At 37.5% G+C, this 25,298-nt stretch overlaps 1 protein-coding gene across 5 annotated transcripts in view; it reads left to right on the top strand.

The window, feature by feature from the left end:
* Positions 1-25,298, top strand: part of LRRC49 (leucine rich repeat containing 49) — a 168,602-nt gene that overhangs the window by 76,390 nt on the left and 66,914 nt on the right. For all 5 annotated transcript variants that reach the window (XM_025884467.2, XM_073877295.1, XM_073877296.1 and 2 more), the window contains one exon: positions 16,071-16,218. In XM_025884467.2, the coding sequence (XP_025740252.1) occupies positions 16,071-16,218 (148 nt within the window). The remainder of the gene's footprint in view (positions 1-16,070; positions 16,219-25,298) is intronic.

The raw sequence follows: 25,298 nt of genomic DNA on the forward strand, positions 1-25,298 counted from the left end.
GTATCACTGAAACATAATTTTTCTCTCTACAGTCATACCCATGTCAGAGATGACTTCAATAAGAATAATTTGTTTGCAAGTCAAACCTAGTTTCAATAAACTTGGTCTTATTCTTTACATATAAAGTACAGCAAGAATGATGATGGATCATGTAGAATCTTTTAATCTGTTCTTTTGGAACTTTTCATAAGGAATCTCAGATTGTCTTTTTAAAAGCCTGTGAGGCTAAGAAGCCAAACCAGGGTCTCACCATCAGACTTTGTGTGCAATACCTATGGATTTGGGTGAGTTCCTCTCCTCATGAGGTCCCCAAAATATCCTGAAGTTTCTGAGCTTGCCAGGATGTGGCCTTCTTTTCTCACCTAGTGAGACTGCTGGGAACCCTGTAAGCAAGGTACCGGGCCAATTTTTCCAAGGGGTATTATTGGCTCCATAAAGTCAACCTTAGTTCCTTAAAGCTGTCTGGCATATCTGATTCTATACACATTCTCAAATATGATATTCCAGCCAAAGCCTTGGCAATAGAACCAATGTTTCCAGTTGTGTCATATTACAAGGAGAATAGATTCTTACTGAATTTATGCAATTAACTATATTGGCATGAAAATAAGAATACTAAATTTCCCAATTCTGGAATGATCAGGTAGGGAGAAAAAGTAATTGTTTCATCTTTGTTCACAAAGTTATAACTTAATGAAATTGTTGATAGCTTAAGAGAAAAGAAAACAAAGGTTTCCTTAAACCTGGAAAAACAAAACATAAAAGAACCAGCAATGTCTCAATGAAAAAAATCATAAAAATTATTAGTCATCCTCATCAGCTCATTCAGTCTCATGTTATTCTTATTCTACTTGAATCCAGTTTTTCCATTAGTTCTGTAAATTGTTACCCAGTTCAGTTTTATGATCTTAAAAGTTATCAGAAATCTGTACATATCAAAAGTCCTTTCCTTGAATCTCTTTGAAAATGAAGTACTTTAAGGGGTGCCTGGGTGGCTCAGTTGTTAAGCGTCTGCCTTCGGCTCAGGTCATGATCCCAGTGTTCTGGGATCGAGCTCCGCATCGGGCTCCCTGCTTCTCCCTCTCCCACTCCCCCTGCTTGTGTTCCCTCTCTCGCTGTGTCTCTCTCTGTCAAATAAATAAAAAAATCTTCAAAAAAAAAAAGTACCTTTGAGGGAATGCTTTTGCAAAGCATCAGAGTGAAACAATAACTATCTGTAAATGACAAAAAAACTTGAACACTTTTGCAAAGGATCAGAGTAAAATAATAATTATCTGTAAATGACAAAAACCTTTAAAATGCCCATTGTTAAAGATCTGATGAAATTCATTATAATGAAATTGATAAGAGAATGTGTTTATTTTTGTGGCTCACAACATCTTGCGATAATAACTGGAATTATGATGATAACATAATCAGCAGTGCTCATACCAGATCTTTACTGGAGTTGCTATAGCCAAGGAGGTAGTTCCACAATGTTTTCTCCTGCTAATGTGCTAATTTAGAAAATGGAAAGGACTCTCCCCACTCTCCCTTCCATCAGATCCTGTAGGCAGAAATCCAGGAGACTGATATAGTAAGAATTCTTACTTTATAATGGCTTTTGTCAGAGGTCCCAGAATCTCTCAGCTACAGTATCCTGAAGCAAGCAATGTCCAGCCAGTAAAGGTCCCTTCATGGTCACCAACTCTAGGGGAGGAAAAATTTCCTTTCTACCCTGCTAGGTTCTTCGGCTGGTTTAATAATGAAATTGACATATGACAGATTAACAGGAGAAAAACAAATTTAAATACATGTGTATAGGAGCCCCATGAAAATATGAGGCCCAAGGGCAAGTTGAGGTTTAATATGCCATCCTGAGCTGAAGAGTGGGATGGGGGCGTGGGACTTCAAAGGGGAGGAGGATGATTCACAGGATGATAAGAACAGATGTTTGGTAATTAGATGTTTGTCCTGCCGTATATATAGGTCTTTCAGATAAAGAGTTATCTCTGCTAAAACTCTCTTTCTGATCCAGGCTTCCTGTCTAAATTCTTTTAGGTAGTTAAGGGAACAGTAAAACTTTCTCTTAAATTTGCTGAGTCTTGATTGCCTTCAGCTCAAAATAATCCACATTCCAAAGGTTATGTATTTTGGGGTCACGTATTCTACTCCCCATTAGGGTAATGTTTTGTTTCTTAATCTGGAGACTATTTACATGGGCATGTTCAGTTTGTACAAAGTCATCACATTGTACACTTAATGATTTGTAGACTTTTTTGTATGTATAGTACATCTGATAAAAAGTTCAAAAAATATTGTAAAATCATCAATAGAAGGAAGTTCCTCTATTCCTCTATTAATAACAAAATTATTTCATGATAGAATAATAACTATCCTTCCATTAACTGTAAAAGAGGAATTTGGTCTGCAGTGGTATGCTGGAGCCAGCTTGTGTGGCTCACTAGACCAACTTAGGTGGATCTTTTCAATTCAGCAACATCATCTTGGTAGCTTGAAATCAGCCATGTTGGAGATATTTACACCATGGAAATTGGCAAATGCTGTATCAGTCTGTTGTTGTTTTCCTGGAAAACCTCTTACCTCTACAGTACAGTATTTAGATCTCTTTGCACGCGGGAATATTATTTGGCTTGCTTTAGAGACAGTGTAATTTTTAAACAATTAGTATAAATGTTGAAAGTGGTTAAGATGAGCATGCTTTTTAGAATTATCACACTTTGAAACTGCAAAGAATCCTCTTTTTCTTCTATAAAATTGAGGAGACCTATTTGTATTCACATGTCAATTCATAAGAGGAAATATATCATCAAGAACTTTGTTGTCACTTTAAATTTGGCTTCAGTGTCACAAGTTAGCATTATAAGAATATTACCATGACTTGAAATCTACTCTTCGTAATTAGAGTCATTGTGAATCTCCTGAGACGGAAGCAATGTTGCTTTTTTCTTTTTACTGCTAGAAAATGAATAAGGTAATAAAGAAAGCTAATAGAATTGTCACCGACAATTCTGAAACACTCAGTTCTGTGCTGGTGTCTTTTGTCAGCCAGGTGCATACAGATATAAGAGATACTCTCCTTGTTGAATTGTTGTCAATGGCATTGTTGCAGCAAAAGATGCCTAAACACACAGTTTAAATTTTTCTCTATTCTGTTTAATTCTTTATGTCTCTACCTCCTTCTTTTCACTTTCTTTTTGTTTCTGTCTATAGCCATAGTCTTCTATTTATTTCTCTGTGGTATCACTTTAGCTTCTTAAAATCTTTTAAACACTGTGACAAGAGGGTTTAACTAGTCTAATACTTTCCCAATGGAAATTTGGAGATTTTTTTCATGTGTGTAAAAATTTTTTTATTTGTTTCAGCCATATTTTTGCTTCATGACAAAAAATAATGGCTTATTATTAGAAAGTGTCTTTAGGGCGCCTGGGCGGCTCAGTTGGTTAAGCGACTGCCTTCGGCTTGGGTCATGATCCTCGGATCCCGGGATCGAGTCCCACATCGGGCTCCCTGCTCGGCAGGGAGTCTGCTTCTCCCTCTGACCCTCCCCCCTCTCATGTGCTCTCTCTCTCTTTCTCGCTCTCTCAAATAAATAAATAAAATCTAAAAAAAAAAAGAAAGTGTCTTTACATTCTTTAAAACCATCTTGTTTCTAAGAACCCCTACTACCATCATGTACTAAAAATAATTTTAGTGGCTAAGTAACTAACATTACTTAACAAGTATCAAAATAGATGATTATTTGTTAAGGAGAACCAAAAGAGAGACACAAGAAAGTGAAAGAATTGTAAAGGGAGGGAAAACAGTGTGTGGTAGTTTTGCTTCCTGTAATGCCAAAACTCATTATTGGGTTCACCTGTTGTCCACCTATTCCATTTTTAATAAAGTCCCCCATCATCTTTTCAGTATTTTAGCAGTCATTGATGATCATTGTCTGGATCCGCTATTTCTTTAGGGATTACAAAATGGTGATATTCCATCATTCCTCATCTTTTTAAGCTGTATTTCTTCTATAAAGAAAACTTTGATTGACTTTTTGATTACCCTGAAGAACAGTTTATGCAGGAAAGGCATGTAAATGCTTGATTCCCTTTATTTCCATTGACTGCCTTTGACTTTTTCTACTTTAATTTTTTAAAATATTTTTCTAGTCTGTGGAAGTTCTGTGTCTTCAAATCTTCTTGGAGTTTACTCATATTTTCAAACCTGTTTTTCTTTCTTTTTTTTAAGATTTTATTCATTATTTAGAGAGAGAGAGAAAAAGAGTGCTAGCGGGGGGGGGGAGGGGCAGAGAGGGAGGGAGAGAATCTCAAGCAGACTCTGGGTGCAGAGCCCTACCCGGGGCTGAATCTCATGACACTGAGACTATGACCTGAGCCGAAATCAAGAGTCAGAAGCTTAACAGCCCACTGAGACACCCAGGTGTCCCAATTTTATTTCTTGAAATATGTTTTTATGTTTTTGTTTTGTTTTTAAAGATTTATTTATTTATTTGACAGAGAGAGAGAGAGAGAGAGAGTGAGAGAGGAGTAGCGAGAACAGGACCATAAGCAGGGAGAGTGGGAGAGGGAGAAGCAGGCTTCCGGCCGAGCAGGGAGCCCGATGCGGGGCTCGATCCCAGGACCCTGGGATCATGACCTGAGCCGAAGGCAGATGCTTAACAACTGAGCCACCCAGGTGCCCATATAATATTTTTATATCCTATGTTTCATAATCCAATTATCTGAAAAAGTCTTAGCCAATCTATGTCACCTGTTGTTTCTGCTATCTGTCAATCAGAGTGTTTTATTTCCTTTTGAACTATGAGCTATATATTTTTTGGTACTTTATCTTTAGAAATTCTTTGGGGTCTTGTATGATGGTAGGTTCCTCCATGAAGGAGTTTCATTTGTTTCTGTCAGATGCCTATAGGCCTAACCAGCCTTAGACGTCTTCAAAATATCAGTTCTCTTAAAATATTTTAGACCACCCATTTAGTGTGAATTCAGGCTGCAAATTGTGGTTTGTGGTTACGAGTAATCAGGGAAGAATTTTCCTCCCCTTCCTAGCCCCAGGTTTTGAGATGGGCTATATATCTCGGGTAGTGGGTAGGAAAGTTTATAACTAATTAACTCTATATTGAAAGTCTAGTCCTTGGGTCTCAGACTTATGGATAAGTCTCCAGTTAGACTCTCCAACTTGGGAAGCCCCTGGGATTTCTCTTCTGTTCCCCAGCTTTGAAGATTTTATGAACCAAAGTTCAAGTTCATTGGGTTCAATAAATGCCCTCACAGCAAAAAGGTTAGTTTCAACATTCTGGTTACCTCTTAGGGTTACCACCTTTACTTTTTTTTTTTTTTAAACCTGTGTATTTCTCATTTTTTTTTTAGCAGGTCATGGATGTACTTGAAAAGATTTTTAAAGTATATCTTATGTAGCATTTTTAGTTGTTTTTAGCAAGAGCCTCAGTCCACAAACTTCATTCTATCAGACAAACACCTTCATTATGTGCTCTTTTCTTGAACTGTGCTTCATTCTTTAATCCTTAATTATATGTTATTGTACATTTTTCTAGGTATTTTATATTGTCAGTTGTGTATATTTTAGTTCTTATGAGAACACATGATTTATTCTACTGTTCCATTTCATTTCAGCCTGCTAGTTACATAGTAACTATTCAGTAAAATTTTCACTGATCAATATAAAATAAGTGAGGTTTTTTTTTTTAAAGATTTTTATTTATTTATTGAGAGAGAGAGAGAATGGTAGAGAGAGAGCATGAGAGGGAAGAAGGTCAGAGGGAGAAGCAGACTCCCTGCTGAGCAGGGAGCCCGATGCGGGACTCGATCCCGGGACTCCAGGATCATGACCTGAGCTGAAGGCAGTCGCTTAACCAACTGAGCCACCCAGGCACCCCTAAGTGGGGTTTTGTTAAGGTTATTTCAGAATATATGGTACTTTAATGATATGAAAGAGTAAAACCCTTTTTCTAAAGTATCTAACTTACTTTTTGGAGAACTTTCTAATTGGAGAAATTTGACTGATATTTGGGGATTGTTAGTTAAATATCTATGTGGTATACATGCATATATGGGAATTTTATTTTCTCTGTATTTTAGCAAGTAAGCAAAATGGACTGAAATATGTTCTTTTCCTTTTGAAATGTGAGTTTTGGTCGGTAGGGACACATTGTTCCTCTGAAGGTTCTTTAGCAGATAGGAAGCAGATGTGGCATTGGGAGGAGACCACTAGGAAAGAACAAATGCATGAGTAATCTGGAAAAAGATTAAAGTCAACTTATGAATTAAATGTCAGCCTTTGGACCCAAGCTTTTCCATTTTTGGTACTCAGAAGAGGCAAGCAACCGAGTATTCTTAAAAAGAAAGAGACTGTTCTTAGAAGCCAGCAGTACTTCATTGTACTTACTGTCCTATTTCCATGTGTTTTTGTTTTACAATCTGATTTTGATTTTCTTTGGTTAGGTATGATGTAACCCTTCATTAGCCTGGATTTGTACTTAACGAGTCTTCTTTCATTTGATTAGAGAATGTCTTTAAAATCATATGTACTTTGTCAGTGCATTTCTAGGAATGTATGGCATGTTTATTGGTCAAATGCCTTGCATATGGAAATGAAATTTTGTGAGGAATCTTCTGGATCAAATATGGATTTATTTTTACTTTAATAAAACTCTTCAAAGCATAAGGACTTTAGTCTGAATATCAGTGCTAGCAGCTGACCTGGAAAGGGTTGCCAGGACAGTACCTGCTAAAGATTGCAATGATTTTCCTACTCCTGGTGCCTCTTTGGTTGTGCTTGAATTATAGACATAGACCAGGTGGGCATCAGCAGGTCTTCTAGATCTCTGAAGTACTTCCTAATGACTACATTCACTGGACATAGGATTTTCTTCTATATTCACTAATGTGCTTTATATTTTTATTCAGTGAAGACACTGTGCAGTTTTGTGTTTAACACCGCCCATTTTGTAATGATTGGACTAATTACATTCCCCAAAGGAATACTTGAGCATTAGGGCTAGGAAAAGTTATAGTCATTTTAGTTTAAAATTATACTTGCAGTAAGAAATAATCATAGACTCATAGGCGCCTGGGTGGCTCAGCCAGCTGAGCATCCGACTCTTGGTTTCGGCTCAAGTCATGATCTGAGGGTGGTGGGATTGAGCCCCACGTCAGGCTCTGCGCTCAGCTCAGAGTCTGCTCAGGATTCTCTCTTTCCCTTTCCCTCTTCCCCTCCCCCCACTCACACTTCCTTTCTAAAATAAATAAATCTTTTTTAATATTTTATTTACTTGTCAGAGAGAGAGAGAGGGCACAAGCAGGCAGAGGAAGAAGCAGGCTCCCCGCTAAGCAGGGAGCCCAATGAGGGGCTCGATCCCAGAACCCTGGGACCATGACCTGAGCCGAAGGCAGACACTCAACTGACTGAGCCACCCAGGTGCCCCTAAATAAATAAATCTTAAAAAAAAATCATAGACTCTCTGCAGTCCAACTTGTAAATAAATATTAAATAACAGTAGGGACGCCTGGGTGGCTCAGTCGGTTAAGCATCTGCCTTTGGCTCAGGTCATGATCTCAGGGTCCTGAGATCAAGCCCCATGGTGAGCTCTCTGCTGTGGGGGGAGCTGCTTCTCCCTCTCCCTCTGCCACTCCCCCTGCTTGTGCTCTCTCTCTCAAATAAATAAAATCTTAAAAAAATAAGTAAATAACAATAAAATCAGGATTTACCTACAATAAAATGAAGTTTTCCAGCCTCTCCATGCTTCTGGACATACTGTTTCCACTTTTCAGTACACTTACCTGATTAGTGACAGATATCAGATCATCATGATTCCTGATAGCATGATAGCTCTTAAATAATTCTAAGACTAATGTAAGAAAAATTATGTATTAATTTTTATAATCAAGGATAAGCCTTTTGAAATCATGTCCATTTATCATCATATTCTTTCATTCATTTACCAAAACCTTATCCCACACTTACTAGATGCGAGGCACTATGTTAGGTTTTGGGATAGTGTTCATAGCACATTTTTAGCCCTCAGGAACCTTACAACTGAATTCTGTTTAGATATGCTGGGCCATTGAAGAAAAATGCTCTTCAGCATAGAAGGGTTCTCTTGCCTCTACTGGCTCTGGTGCCTCTCCTTTTCACATCACGTAATTTCTTGAAGTTTGAACTCAGTATCCTATCCTGTGGTAGTTGGAGGAAAACTTAATGAAAGCTTTTTTGAAACATGTCCTCATAGCCATGGGTCACCATTGTAACATACTGTCCCAGATAAAAGAGACCTGATACATGAAAAGATGATCTGTCAAATATGTATTTTTTTGTGTATTTAAATTTTTGTATTTTTTGATTTGTAAATTAATATATACTGATATATAATTTACATGTAATTTAAAAAAACCACCCATTTTAAGTGTAGACTTTAAGGAATTTTGACAAAGTATATGTCCTTGTAACCACCATGCAATCATTAACCCAAGAGAGAAACCTGGGTGTTATTCTAGAGTCCTCTCTTCCTCACGTTCATGCTACACCCTGGCTTCCATAGAACCTATCCTCTCTTCTTTATTCTCATGGCTTCTGCCTTAGTTTTTGATGTGTTAGACCCTTTCTCCTTTTTTACCTGTACTTATTGCAATCTCTAATTAGTTTTTTGCCCTTAACTCATTTCTTTCCTTTATACCTCCCATAATGTTACTAATTATTCTAATAATTACTAATTATTCTAATCCTATTAGAACCCCCCCTCCCTTGCTTAAAATCCCTTGATGACTCTTCCCAGTTTGCATTCTCAGGCATCAATTTCTGAGTAAGAGATTGTTTCTCAGCAATTGACTTGGGGGTGACATTATTTATCAGATAAGAAATATACATAGAGAAGCAGATTTGTGGATGGAGGATGATGACTTCATTCACTTAACACTGTAGAAGAAAAACAAATTTGCCTTGTGTTTCAGTTTGGAAATTATCAGAAGCATCTTTATTTGATTTTAGCTTTATGGAAACAACTGTCAGGGAAGAAGAGAAGCATTTTTTAAACATCCTTTAAACACCAGAAACTATTCTGAGATATTTTATATTGATGGGGAGAAATAATTTTGTTAATGCTAGGTGGGAAAAATGACAATGTTTGTTCAAGTTTATTTATGCTTGTAGTGATTGTTAAGTTTAAGTTAATGAACTCTCATTTTCACCTGTATTCACTGGCCTTTTAAAAATGCCTTCCCAATTGATACTGTTCAAATGTCGATACTACCAAAAGCCATATATAGATTCAATGCATTCCCTATCAATATTCCAGTAACATTTTTTACAGAAGTCAAAAAACAGTCCTAAAATTTATCTTGAACGACAAAAGACCCTGAAATAGCCAGAGAAATCCTGAGAAAGAATAACAAAACAGAAGGCATCACATTTCCTGATTTCAAGCTACACTATAAAGCCATAGTCATCAAAACAGTACGATGCTAGAATAAAAACAGACAGACCAATGGAATAGAATTAAGAGCTCAGAAATAAACCTGGGTATAACAGGCCAGCTTATATTTGACAAGGGAGCCAAGATTACTCAATGGAGAAAAGACAGCCTGTTCAATAAATGGTACTGGGAAAATTGGATACTCACATGTAAAAGAATGAAACTGGACTCCTATCTTACACCACTCACAAAAATTAACTCAAAATGGATTAAAAACTTAAATGTAAGATCTGGGGGGCACCTGGATGGCTCAGTTAGTTAAGCATCCAACTCTTGATCTCAGGATTGTGAGTTCAAGCCCCGTGTTAAAATATGACACCTAAAGCACAAGCAACAAAATGAAAAATAAACAAGTAGTACTGCATCAAACTAAAAGGCTTCTTTTTAGCATCAGCAAAAGAAACGATCAACAAAGTGAAAAGATAACCTATGCAATGGGAAAAATATTTGTAAACCACTTACCTGATAAAGGCTTAATATCTCAAATATATAAAGAACTCATACAGCTCAATAGCAAAAAAACATATAACCCAATTTAAAAATGGGCAAAGGGCCTGAATGGACGTTTCTTCAAAGAAGGTATGCAAAAGGCCAACAGGTATATGAAAAGATGTTCAACATCATTAGTCATTAGGGAAATGCATATTAAAACCATAATGGGTTATCACCTCATGCTTGTTAGAATGACCATTATCAAAAAGACAAGAGATAACAAATGCTGGTATGGATGTGGAGAAAAGGGAACCCTGTGCACTGTTGGTGGGATTGTAAATTCATACGACCACTATGGAAAAGAGTATGGAGGATCTTCAGAAAATTAAAAACAGAGCTATCATATGACCCAGCAGTTTCACCTCTTGGAATATACCCAGAGGAAATGAAAACTCTTAACTTAAAAAATATCTGCACTGCCCAGTTCACAGCAACATTTTTACAATAACCAAGCCATGGACACAAGTGTTCCAGAGATGGATGAATGGATAAAGAAGTTATGGTTTATATACATACATGAATATATATACCCGAATATTATTCAGCCCTAGAAGTAAGGAAATCCTACCATTCGTGACCACATGGATGGACTCTGAAGCATTATACTAAGTGAAAAAAGTGAGACAGAGAAAGATAGATGATCTCATCTATATGTGGAATCTAAAAGCAAAAACAAAAACCAAGCTCGCAGAAAAAGAGATCCGACTTGTGGTTACTAGACGTGGAGGGGGAATTGGAAGAAGGTGGTCAAAAGGTCCAGACTTCCAGTTATTAGATAAATTGGTACTGGGGCACCTGAGTGGCTCAGTCGGTTAAGTGTCTGACTATTGGTTCTTCTCAGGTCATAATCTCATGAGTCGTGGGACTAAGCCCTGTGTTAGGCTTCACGCTCGGCACAGAGTTGGCTTGAAGACTCTCTCTCTCTCTGCCCCTCTCCCCACACATGGATTCTCTCATCCTCTCTCTCTCTCTAAAATAAATCTTTAAAAAAAAGATAAATCAGTATTAGGGATGTAAAGTATTATATGATGACCCCAGCTAACACTGCTGTATGATATATAGGAAAGTTGTTAAGACAGTAAATGCTATGGGGGCACCTGGATGGCTCAGTTGGTTAAGCTTCTGACACTTGATCTCAGATCAGGTCTTGATCTCAGGGTTGTGAGTTCAAGCCCCATGTTGGGCTCCATGCTGGGCATGGGGACTACTTAAGAAAAAAAAAAAAGAAGAAACTAAATGCTATGAGTTCTCATCACCAGGAGGAAATTTTTTCTTCTCTTTTTTATTCTTTCTTTTCTTTGTTATTGTGTCTATATGAGATAAATGGATGTTAGCTGAACCTATTATTGTCATCATTTTACAATACATATAAATCTAAGCATTATGCTGTATGCCTTAGACTTATATAATGATGTATGTCAATTATTTCTCAGTAAAACTGGGGGAAAATGTCTTCCCATAATTATCTAAACATGTCTCAAAAACCATAACAAGTGTATGAATTGTGAGATTTACCTATTAGATGGGTAAAATAACTGATAGGAGAGGATCTTTTTACCTTGAGTGAGAGGAAACATGGAAGAAATATTTAAATGTGACAATAAAAAAATAATGAACTTTATTCTTGCTATAGACCTTGCCTTGACCTTAATTGCCAACATATTATTTATTTTCTATACCATATTCTATATCCTCTAGCTTTTCTTAGGAAGAAGAGATATTCAATATAGTGCCTTAGTAAAGAAAGTATTTTCAGATCTAAATGTTTAGTTATTTTTTTTAAGATTTCTTATTTATTTATTCATGAGAGACAGAGAGAGAGAGGCAGAGGGAGAAGCAGGCTCCCAAGGAGCAGGGAGCCTGATGCGGGACTCAATCCCAGGACCCTGGGATCATGACCTGAGCCAAAGGCAGATGCTTAACCATCTGAGCCACCCAGGCACCCTACATTAGTTATTTGAATAGTCATTGAATGAAGGATGATTCTATATAAATGATTTTTACTAACCTGCTCTGTGGTATTATTTAGAAAAATGAGTATTCCCTTTAAAAATGGAAAGTCTTAACAATAAAAAAAAAATGGAAAGTCTTCAAAAAATTAAAAATAGAACTACCATATGATCGAGTAATTACACTTCTGGGTATTTATCCAAAGAAAATGAAAACACTAACTTGAAAAGATATCTGTACGTTCATTGCAGCATTATTTATAGTAGCCAAGATTTGGAAACTAAGTGTTCATGGATGGGGCGCTTGGGTGGCTCAGTTGGTTAAATGCCTGACTCTTGATTTTGGCTCAGGTCATGATCTCAGGGTTGTAAAATCGAGCCCTATGTCAGGCTCCACGCTGGGCATGGAGCCTGCTTAAGATTCTCTTTCTCCCTCTGCCCCTCCCGACCACTTGTGCACTTTCTCCCTCTTAAAAAAAAAAAAGTGTCAATGGACAGATGAAAGGATAAAGAAAATGTAGGATGGATAGCTGGATAGATGAATAGATAGATAGATAGAGAGATATATAATGGTTATATATTATTCAGCCATAAAAAAGAATGAAATCTTGCCATTTGTGACTATATGGATGGACTTTGGGGCATTGTGCTAAGTGGAATAAGTCAGACAGAGAAAAACAAATACCATATGATTTTACTTATATGCGGAATCCAAAGACAAAAACAAAAACCAACAACAAAAAAAGCAAAACAAGCTAATACATACAGTTAACAGATTGGTGGTTGCCAGAGGCACGGGCTGGCAGGGAGTGAAATGGATGAAGGAAGTCAAAAGATACAAACTTTCAGTTATAAAATAAATTAGTCATGGGAATGTAATGTATAGCATATCGACTATTATTAATACTGTGTTGCATATTTGAAAATTGCTAAGAGTAGATCTTAAAAGTTCTTACACAAGAAAAAAATTCTGTGAAAAAATTTTGTAACTGTATGGAGATGGGTGTTATACTAGACATATTGTGGTGGTCATTTCACAATCTATATAAATATTGAATTATTATGTTATATACCTGAAATTAATATAGTGCATGTCAATTATATACCTCAATTTTTATAAAGTCCCAATCAAAATCCCAGCAAGTTGATCTCAATGAATGGATTCTAAGGTTTGTATGTGAAAGCTAAGACCTAGAATAGCAACACAATACTGAAGAACACAATTGGAGGACTCACACTAACCTATTTCAAGACTTAACTGTTAAGGTACAGTAATCAGGACAGTGTAGTATTGGTGAAAGAGTAGACATATATATCAGTGGAAAAGAATAGAGGGCCTAGAAACAGATTCACACAAATATAGTCAAGTAATCTTTGACAGAGGAGCAAAGACAATTCAATAGAGAAAGGGTAGTCTTTTCAAGATGATACTGGAAAAATTGGATATTCACATTAAGAATCTAGACATAGACCTTATACCTTTTACAAAATTTACTCAAAATGGATTGTAGATTAAATATAAGACACAAAGCTATACAACTTTTAGAAGAAAATTTAGGAGAAAATCTAGGCATTCTTGGGTTTGGTGATGAATTTTTAAATATAACACCAAGACCATGATATATGAAAGAGAAAATTGATAAGTTGGGCATCATTAAAATTAAGAACTTCTGCCCTGTGAAAGGCACTTTTAAGAAAGTGAAAAGACAAGTCACAGACTAGGAGAGATATTCACATATCTTATATCTGTTAAATTATATGTATATAGGTATATTTTTATATATATCCATGATATACAAAAATTCAACAACACAAAAACAATAGCTGTTGTCAGGGATGTGGAGAAAAAAGAACCCTTGTACACTGTTGTTGGGAGTACAAATTGGTGTAGCCACTATGGAAAACAGTATGAAGTTTCCTCTAAAAGTTAAAAATAGAACTACCTTATGATTCAGCAATTGCACTACTATGTAATTACCCAAAGGATGCAAAAACACTAATTCAAAGGGATACATGCACCCCTATATTTATAGCAGCATTATTTACAATAGCAAGATATGGAAGCAACCCAAGTGTCCATTGATTGATGAGTGGATAAAAAAGATGTGAGATACACACACACACACACACACACACACATACACACACACACAATAGAATATTAGCCATAAAAATGAAGGAAATCTTGCCATTTGCAGTGACATGGATGGAGGTAGAGAGTATTATGCTCAACGAAATGTCAGTCAGAGAAAGACAAATACCTTATGATTTCAGTCTTATGTGGAATTTAAGAAACAAAATAAATGAGTAAAGGGAAAAAAAGAGAGGCAAACCAAAAATAGACTTTTAACTATAGAGAACAAACTGATGGTTTCCAGAGGGGAAGGGAGGTAGGGGAGGGTTAAGGAGTGCCCTTGCCATGATGAGCACAAGCTCAAAAATAAGGAAGCAACTCAATTAAAAAATGGGCACAAGAACTATAAATGCAAAGAAGATTTACAGATGGCAGCTATGCATATGAAAAAAGTTCACCATCCTTTGACATTAGGGAATTGCACTTTAAAACAATGAGACACTACTACACACCTATTGGAATGACTGATATAAAAAAAACCAAAACCTGACAAATACCAAATGCTCATGAGAATATGGAGCTGGTAGGAATGCAAGATGTTACAGCTATGTTGGAAGACAGTTTGGCAGTTTCTCACAAAGCTAAACTTAGTCTTACAATATAATCCAGCAATTGCAATCTTAAGTATTTACCCAGTTTGAGTTGAAAACTTATGTTCACACAAAAACCTGCAGATAAATATTTATAGCAACATTATTCATAATCACTAAAATCTGGAAGCAACCAAGATGCTTCAGTAGGTGAATGGGTAAACAGACTGTGGTACATCCAGACAATGAAATATTAGTGATAAAAGAGAGAGAGTGTGTGCTCTCTGAAGACACAAAAAGACATGGCAGAACCTTAAATGCATATTGCAAAGTGACAGAAGTCAGTGTGAAAAGCCTATATTCTGTATGATTCCAGCTATATGACATTCATTCTGGAAAAGGCAAAGCTAAAAAGACAGTAAAAAGATGAGTGGTTGCCAGAGATTGAGGGAGAGAGGAGGAGGGTTGAATAGGATTGTTTAGGGTCATGGAGCTATTCTGTATGATACTTATGCATTTGTCAAAACCCACAGAACTTTAAAGCACAGAGTGAACCTTAATGTATGCAAATTAAAATATTTAGGAGGTTAGAGGATTCCAGGAAGGAATTAGTCTATGAATATAGACTATGACAAGAGAAGCTAAGTGTATTTCAACTGTATGAAACAGCCTTGCTGAAAGGGGTGGCGGGAGGGGAGGTGCTGACCTAAGTAACTTTGAAATGGATGTGTAAGACTAAATGCTAAAGGAATTACACATAATGATTATACTTAATAAAGTTGTTTCCCATGGGGGTTCAGGTTGGAAATTCTGATACCACTATGCATATATTCTAGAATTGAACAATTAAGTGAATGGATGAGAGCTGGTGAGAGATTTCTACTTGTTGGAGTAGGAATTTACAGATAAGCAAGGGAAAGAGGCTAGAATGATCCTTTTGATAATAGATTAGAGTTAGGGAACATCAGTGTGAACTCATGTTTAGCTTAATATAGACATAGATGTTACATATTACAAATAATATGTATACCCACAGGTTAGTATGCACACATATTTCCTTGCTTTGTCAGCAGAAGACATGAAAAAAATGACACCCCAGTGGCAAAAAGTATACCTAGCCACCAGATCTTTGGTTCCAGTACCATTCTCCAATAAAAGGAACCATGACTCCTTGGAGAAATGTTTGATTCTAGGACTGGGGTAGGAAATAATATGAGTCTAGAGAATCTTATAGTGCCAGAAAGTAAGGAATGAATGAATGAATTGTAAATTATTTGTGAATAATTGTAAAAAAATGTACAATACTACCACAAGATGTTAATAATAGGGAAAACTGGGTGCAAAGTATATGGGAACTCTGTACTATCTTAATTTTTCTGTAAATCTAAAACTATTCTAAAATAATAATGTATATTAAATAAATGAAAGTACTATTGGAAGGTCTCACAATAATCCAGTGGTTTCTCTCTCTCCTGCAGTTTTGAAAGTGTTTGCTGCCTTGCTGACTCTTCTTCTCTCTCAGACATCACTTTTGATGGCAATCCAATAGCTCAAGAGTCATGGTACAAACACACTATCCTTCAGAATATGATGCAGCTGCGCCAGCTGGACATGAAGAGAGTCACGGTGAGAGCTCGTTTGAAGTGCTTACCATATTGTCTTCCTTACCGTGGATTAAGAGACGGGGGTGCATATTCTTTGCTTGAAATGCTTCTTAGTTTTAATAAACTATGGATTATCATGACTATATAATTCATAATTACAATTACAAATTTTGTACCACCTGTCCCTTATTCCCAGTTTCACTCAGGGCTGTTAAATAACAAAACATTTGACTGAGTAAATTTAAAAGATCTAATTGGCTTTATTAATCAGTTCATGAATTGGGCAGCATCCCGTCCAGCAAGTGGAGGGGAGCTCTCAATGACTACAGAAAAAGAAAGGTTTTTAAAGGTAGAGAGGGAGTGGAAAAAGGGAAATTATTAGCAAAGGATCCATTGTTTTAGGCAAGGTCACCCTTCTAAAGGGAAGGTAAGGGGCCTATCAGTAAATTTCCTAGTCCTAACCAGGAAATTCACAGGTTGACTGGTTACAGATTACGTTTCTGAGGGGTTCTAAACTACAGTTAGGTTAGGTAGTAAGTCTTGGTTTACTGGCTTGTGGCCTTAAGTGATGCCATTTTGGGTCTGTGGTTTCCTTTTTAACCGGTTTTTGTGTTTTTTTTTTTTTAACTAATAATTAGTCATCACGATCGTTTAAATTAATCACCACAGTTGTTTTATTTAAATTAATCATCATGATTGTTTTTTATTCTGGCTAATACACTAAAAATGAGATCTTGCCATTTGCAACGACGTGGATGGAACTGGAGGGTGTTATGCTGAGTGAAATAAGTCAATCAGAGAAAGACATGTATCACATGACCTCACTGATATGAGGAATTCTTAATCTCAGGAAACAAACTGAGTGTTACTGGAGTGGTTGGGGGTGGGAGGGATGGGGTGGCTGGGTGATAGACATTGGGGAGGGTATGTGCTACGGTGAGCGCTGTGAATTGTGCAAGACTGTTGAATCACAGATCTGTACTTCTGAAACAAATAACGCAACATATTTTAAGAAAAAAGAAAAAGAAGAAGATAACAGGAGAGGAAGAAAAGGGGAGTATGTCAGAGGGGGAGACGAACCATGAGAGATGATGGACTCTGAAAAACAAACTGAGGGTTCTAGAGGGGAGGGGGGTGGGGGGATGGGTTATCCTGGTGATGGGTATTGAGGAGGGCACGTTCTGCATGGAGCACTGGGTGTTATGAACAAACAATGAATCATGGAACACTGCACCAAAAACTAATGATGTAATATATGGTGATTAACATAACAATAAAAAATTAAAAAAAATATCTTGGAATGGATGAGTAAGAATGGCATTCATTAAGTTACGTAATGTAATGTTTCAGAACATGGGTGCCAAAGCCAGACTGCTTGAGTCTCAATCCTGGCTTGACCATTTTCTAGCCAAATGACCTTTGGCAATTTACTTAACCTTTCTGTATCTCATTTTCCTCAAAGTAAAATGGGGGACAAGGGGGTCATAATTATGCCAGGGTTGTTGTCAAGATAAAGCACTAAACCTTAGAACAGCATGAGGCTCATAGAAAGCATCACATGGAGCTATTGGACTTGTTATTGATCCCATACCTCTCAAAATAGCTCTTTTTTATTCATTCTATCTGCATGTTACATATGTTCTATACTTCGATGTTTTAATGACTCCTGATCTAAGCAAAATGCACCCTTTAGGTGTACAGTGCACATTTGCATATTATAGACTTTTAGAAGTTCTGTAATAAAGAAATTTGCCTTAATTTTCATTGCATATATCAGATTTATTTGAACATTTTGCTATCTCAGATATCACCTATTAAGGTCTCAGTTTGATAATCTCAGAGCTAGAAAAATATCCTAAGCCTCCACTTGTTTTGTGACTTCTAGACTCTGCTAATTTTGATGTGGATTCTGAGTGGTCAGCTAAGTTTATTTAATTGCCAATTGACTCATTGCCTATAGCCATTTTCACAATGTGTGCATTTTACATTTCTGTCTCAGCAATATCATGGACATCTCAGGTGACCAGCAGATAGTTACAAGTGTTGATGAATTCGTTAATGCCAGGGGTCTTCTGGGGGCTCTGCCTCCTTTTGTTCCAGCATGGAGATACAGTTCTTTGTCCTCAGCTTGTTCAAATCTATCCTGTAAACACGGTTTCATACTTTCACCCTTATCTCCATGTGTTTTTTTTTTTTCCCCAAAGATTTTATTTATTTATTTGTCAGAGAGAGAGAGCACAAGCAGGAGGAGTGGCAGGCAGAGGAAGAGGCAGACTCCCCGCTGAGCAGGGAGCCCGATGTGGGGCTCGATCCCAGGACCCCGGGATCGTGACCTGAACCAAAGACTGAGCCACCCACGCGTCCCTCCATGTTTCTTAATTGAGCATCTTTGGTACTTAAAAACTACTCTTCCTGGTGAGGCTGAAATGGGTGGGGTAAGAAATGAAGCTAACTCATTTATATAAATTAGTACTTAATTATATATTATGTTTCTCACAGTGAACTTATATGTCAGTCTTGCCTACCCAGCTGATGTATACAATCCTTAAAGTCAGAAGCCATTCTTCTTCCTTGCCTAATATATACAGATATCCTATACATGTTTATTTCCTTTCCTTCCCTGTCTCACACAGTGCTGAGAATGTAGTAATGCTCATTAAAGTCTTAATTGAGTGAAGTTTATCTATTTTCATGCCTGAAATAAAGGAGAATGATGCTATATATAATCATTGTCTTTGTACATTCCATGAGTGTTTGCCTGGTGAGAAATGAGAGAAAATCACCTGGGATGGGAGAAGGGCCAGCTGTTCTGCTACACACAGAGCGGCAGTCCTTGTACATCTGCTTCTTCACAGTTTAATTTGAGAAATTAAAAAAAAAATTAATGTCTTACTAAAAGCTTTACTTGAGGTATAATGGGCATAAAATTATTTGCACATGTTAACTGTACAAGTTGGTAAATTTCAACATGTATATAACCTGTGAAACCTCACCATAGTCAAGCTTTTCCATAATCCACTACCCAAAAAAGTTTCCTCATGCTCCTTTGTTATCCCTCCTTTCTACCTCTCCCCACCCAACCTCTATGCCCAGGCAACCACTCATTTACTTTTTGTCATTATAGGTTCATTTCCATTTTCTAGAATTAATGGAAACAATTTCAGAGTTACAGAAAAGTTGTAAGTACAGTAGCAAAACCTTTTTTTTCTTGAACTATTTGAGATGTTTTAATGACATCTATGACATAATGACACGAGTGGGTGGCTCAGTCTTTGGTTCAGGTCATGATCCCGGGTCCTGGGATCGAGCCCCACATCAGGCTCCCTGCTCAGCGGGGAGTCTGCCTCTCCCTCTGCCTGCCGCTCCCCCTGCTTGTGCTCTCTCTCTCTCTGACAAATAAATAAATAAAATCTTTGCTGATTAGATTACCTAACAATCCTGAACACTTTAGTGTGTGTGTTCTGCAAGCAAGCAAAGACATTCTCCTATATAAACACAATATAACCAACAAAATTAGGAAGTAAACACTGAATAATTACTAGTGTCTAATTCTCACACCACTCTCAAATTTTACCAATTATGTCAATAATTTCTGTGTAGCGAAATGATCCAGTTTGGAATTATATATTACATATGGTGCATTTGGTTGTCAGGTCTCCTTCATCACTATTTTTCAGGAACAGTTTCTCAAGTCTTGACTCTAACATTTATGAAGATTACAAGTCAGTTTCTGGAAGGACCCTCAATTCAGGCTTTTTGATGTTTCCTCACAATCAATTTTTATAGATTTTTGCATAAATATCACAGAAATGATTTTGATTTTTCTCATTTCATCCTATCAAGTGGTATGGTATATAATTTCTATTTATCCCTTTATTGATGTTGGCCACTTTAATTAAGATGATGTCTGCCAGCCTTCTCCATGTGAAGTTATTCTCTTTCCCTTTGTAATCCCATTCCTCATAAAAATTTTGGTTTATTCATTTATTCATATCAGTTAGGACTCATAGTATTTAGTCTTACCTTTTATTTATGACTTCTTAGTAACTTTAGTGTTGAAACAGCACACCTTTTTTCTCAGTAGCTTTTTTTTAAAGACATTTATTTACTTACTTACTTAAGAGAGAGATTGAGAGAGTACTTGAGAAGTAGTGTAATGTCCTACAGTTATACAGATTTCATTGGTAAGCAATTGTGGTTCTTTAAGAATGGTAGGTATATTTTTTTCTTTGAATTTACATGTATCATTATTTTTTCACATGGCTACTAAGCTGCGAGAACATGAACACTTAATAAGTTGTTTACTAACTACTGAGTAAACAGAGCTATTAACACATTTCTTTTGACTTAGAAGCACCATGAAAAAATTCCTGAGCATTCTTAGGCACGTTGAACTGAAAAGTTCCTATAGTAGGATCTATATTAGACGCTAGAGATGACAAGATCAGAATCATAATTCATTCGTGCCCTCAAGTTACTCACTGTCTAGTGCAGACAGGTTATAATGCAAAATGCCAAGCTAGAGAAGATCGATTGGTAGATACGTATATTTTTGTATATACACTCACATACATGTGCGCATGTACATATGCACAGCACAATAACACTGAAGGGTAAAGGGGCACCTGGGTGGCTCAGTCAGTTAAGCGTCTGCCTTTGGCTTAGGTCATGATCCCAGGGTCCTGGGATCAAGCCCTGCGTTGGGCTCCTTGCTCACTGGGGAGCCTGCTTCTCCCTCTCCTCCCCACTCGTGTGCTCTCTCTCGCTATCTCTGTCTCTCTTTCAAATAAATAAATAAAAATATTTTTTAAAAAAATTGAGGGGTAAAGCACCCCTACATCTACCAGAGAAATAGGAAAAGTTCCACAGGAGAAAATACTTGATTTGGGCTTGAAGAGTGGTTCAAAAGAAGGAAGATATATCTGTGGAGAGTGTTCCAGGGAGAATGAAGGCATGCAAAATGCAGAGATGTAAGGGAATAGAGCAACTGCTGGTTCAACATGGCTGAGCCCTGAGTATACATGGAGAAGAGTAGCAGGACAAAGGGTGTCTGACAGGCAAGGCCTAGGCCATTAAGGGCATTTTATGTCATAAGGAAGAGTTTGGCTTTTGTCTTGGGCATAGTAGGAATCCCTTGGGCATAATAGCAAGCCCTTTTGTCGCGGGCATAATAGGAAGCCCTAAGAGTTTAAGGTGGTTAAATTATATTTGCCTATTTAAAAAATTGCCTCTCTGGGTAGCAGCCCAGGGGATGAACTGGGGAGGATAGGATGAGGGCGATCAGTTAGAGTGAGAGCTCCGGCGGGGGGGGGGGGGGGCGCTCCAGAGGAATGGCAAAAGATAATACGAGGCCCAGAGACAATAGAAGTCGATGGCCTCAGTTCCCATTTTGCTTTTGTTATCTCTGTTAAGATGGCTTTTAGTCTGTAAAGAGTCGAAATAAATATTAAGACGAGGAAAGTGAAGCCTAGGATAGGTGAACAGAGAAGTTTGATCTAGAGCAGGGGTTGCCAAACTTTATCTGTAAAGGGTCTGATAGTAAATATTTTAGGCTTTGGGGACCATACAGTCTCTATTGAAAACTACTGAACTCACTGTAGTGTGAAAGAAGGCATAGACACCACATAAATGAATGCGCATGGCTCTGTTCCAATAAAACTTTATGTACAAAAATAGGTGACAGACTGGATTTGGTCTGTGGACTGGAGTTTGCCAGTCTTTGATCTACAGCACTGAATAAACGCAATGAATAAATGGTTAGACCTTTGAAAGTGTTATCAGGGAAGCAGTGTAGGATAGTAGAGTACCTGCAAGGTAAGGTGAAGTAATCTGTCTTTTTATCATAGAAGGAAAGAATATAAATTTCACAAATTGTGACAGTAAACTTGATGCTGAGTATGAAGGAACTCGAAACTGGATTATTAGAGGAGTTGTGAGTACTAAGGCAATTGGTCACTAGGAGGCAGCATTAGTTCACTAAACACAATTCATGCCCGACAAAATTAATTTTCTATTTTAGCTTTTGTAAATAGGCCCTCTCAGAGGAGTGTTAGAGATAGTGTTTGGGTATTTAAGAAAAGCTTTTGGCAAAGTCTTTTACGATACCGTTTTGAGTAAGTTGTATGACAACATAGTGAAGTGAATTTGTGATTCGAGCGTTCCTACGGCACAGGAAGTAATGGATTAATGCCAGCCTGTAGAAAAATCTGTGCTGGCATGCCTTGAGGCTTTTTCCTTGGGACCCTTTGATTCAACATTTTTGTTAATGACTGAATGAGAATATTTCTGTTATTCTGATCAAGTATGTGATTGACAGGAACTGGAGAACTTGGAGATGCTGATATACTGATTAGTCAAAACAGAATCCCAAAGTAGCTCAGTAATCTACAGCAAGGTTTGGCAAACTATAGCCTGTGGGCCAGATCCATCCTGCAGACTGTTTTGAACAAGAGAAGAATGGTTTATATATTTTTAAAGCATTGTATTAAGAAAGTAAAGAAAAGAAAAACAACGTGATAGAGATGTTTTGTGGCTCACGAAGCCCAAATATTTACTATCTGGCCCTTTACAGAGAAAGTTTGTTGACCTCTAGTATAGAAAAACAAGCAGAATTTAGCAAGATAAAAATAGATGCATTGAAAATCCTGGACTTTACTCCATGACAACAAACAATTCTCAGCACAAATGCAGATTTCTGTGAGATGGGACTTAGCAAATTAAGTTCAGATTGAGTTAATTGTGAGATGTGATTGTTAGAAGCTATATGGTTTAAAACAATATCATTTGTCGAAATAGAAAATTCAGAAAAATAGACACGGTAGTCCCCATTTTTTCTTCAATGGTCAGATTACACCTGGACTGTTTGTGTTAGAGGGGTGACGACAAACTGGAGTATTTCCAGAGAACCTGGCACAATTCGTTGACGGAGGAGACAGAGGAAGATATTACAGTGGTCTTCACATGTCTTCACAACTGTCTATAAAAAAGAGAGAAGAGACACTGTATAGACAATTGTAGAACAGAGAATAGACATTGTATAGACAATTCTAGGATGGGCAGAATTTTTTCCTTTTAATTTCTAAGGCAGTATTTTGCTAACACAGACACTATTCTCAGAATTCTGAAATAGACACAGTTTCACAATTTATAAAGTTTTCACTTCAGACGCACATTCAGTTGGCTTAATATGACCTTGTTTACAATTTGCCCTCCAAAAATTGGAGCAGTCTGAGACAGAAGTGTTTTCTGTTGTGGCAGCCGTTACTAATGCTTACTGATACATTTTGATCCTCCTCTTTTGGGCAGGTGGGAGGATTATATTTCCCTTCCCCTTTGAACTTAAGTGTAGTCGTGCAACCTGCTTTGGCCCTTGAAATGTGAGCAGAAGTAATGTATGTAATTTTCAGGCAGAAGTGTTTAAAACCCAACGTGTGGAGCGCTGGGTGTTACACGCCAACAGTGAATCATGGAACACTACATCAAAAACTAATGATGTAATGTATGGTGATTAACACAACATAATAAAATAAAATTTAAAAAAATACCCAATGTGTGATTTTCACTACTTTTCTCTTGTGTGGTGGCCACTGTGGGAGCATCTATTGAGTTGAAAATGCCATCAGGTCACAGCACCTGGGAATACTTAGGCACTACAAGGAGGACAGTTGCAGGGTTCTTTGCATGATCAAGAAGTAAACTTTTGTTGTGAGCTGGTGTAAATTTTGAAGTTGTTATGGTATCATAACCTAGTTTGTTCTGGCTTTTCCCTCACCTAGTATTTTTTTTTAATTTTTTATTGTTATGTTAATCACCATACATTACATCATTAGCTTTTTTTTTTTTTCATCATTAGCTTTTGATGTAGTGTTCCATGATTCATTGTTTGTGCATTACACCCAGTGCTCCACGCAGAACGTGCCCTCTTTAATACCCATCACCAGGCTAACCCATCCCCCCACCCCCCTCCCCTCTAGAACCCTCAGTTTGTTTTTCAGAGTCCATCATCTCTCATGGTTCGTCTCCCCCTCCAATGTACTCCCCTTCATTTTTCCCCTCTTGCTATCTTCTTTTTTTTTCTTAACATATATTGCATTATTTGTTTCAGAGGTACAGATCTGTGATTCAACAGTCTTGCACAATTCACAGCGCTCAACATAGCACATACCCTCCCCAATGTCTATCACCCAGCCGCCCCCTCCCTCCCACCCCTCACCACTCCAGCAACCCTCAGTTTGTTTCCTGAGATTAAGAATTCCTCATATCAGTGAGGTCATATGATACCTGTCTTTCTCTGATTGACTTATTTCAGTCAGCATAACACCCTCCAGTTCCATCCACGTCATTGCAAATGGCAAGATCTCATTCCTTTTGATGGCTGCATAATATTCTGTTGTGTATATATACCACATCTTTATCCGCTCATCTGTCGATGGATATCTTGGCTCTTTCCACAGTTTGGCTATTGTGGACATTGCTGCTATAAACATTGGGGTGCACGTACCCCTTCGGATCCCTACATTTGTATCTATGGGGTAAATACCCAGTAGTGCAATTGCTGGATCGTATGGTAGTTCTATTTTCAACTGTTTGAGGAATCTCCATACTGTTTTCCAGAGTGGCTGCACCCGCTTGCATTCCCACCAACAGTGTAGGAGGGTTCCCCTTTCTCCACATCCCCGCCAACATCTGTCGTTTCCTGACTTGTTCATTTTAGCCATTCTGACGGGTGTGAGATGGTATCTCATAGAGGTTTTGATTTGGATTTCCCTGATGCCGAGCGATGTTGAGCACTTTTTCATGTGTCTGTTGGCCATATGGATGTCTTCTTTGGAAAAATGTCTGTTCATGTCGTCTGCCCATTTCTTGATTGGATTATTTGTTCTTTGGGTGTGGAGTTTGATAAGTTCTTTATAGATTTTGGATACTAGCCCTTTAGCTGATACGTCATTTGCAAATATTTTCTCTCATTCTGTCCGTTGTCTTTTGGTTTTGTGGACTGTTTCTTTTGCTGTGCAAAAGCTTTTTATCTTGATGAAATTCCAATAGTTCATTTTTGCCCTTGCTTCCCTTGCCTTTGGCGATGTTTCTAGGAAGAAGTTGCTG

The sequence above is a fragment of the Callorhinus ursinus genome, unplaced genomic scaffold (assembly GCF_003265705.2).
Source record: "Callorhinus ursinus isolate GAN/ISIS: 27379988/994484 unplaced genomic scaffold, GSC_fseal_2.0 scaffold25, whole genome shotgun sequence".
NCBI lineage: Eukaryota > Metazoa > Chordata > Mammalia > Carnivora > Otariidae > Callorhinus > Callorhinus ursinus.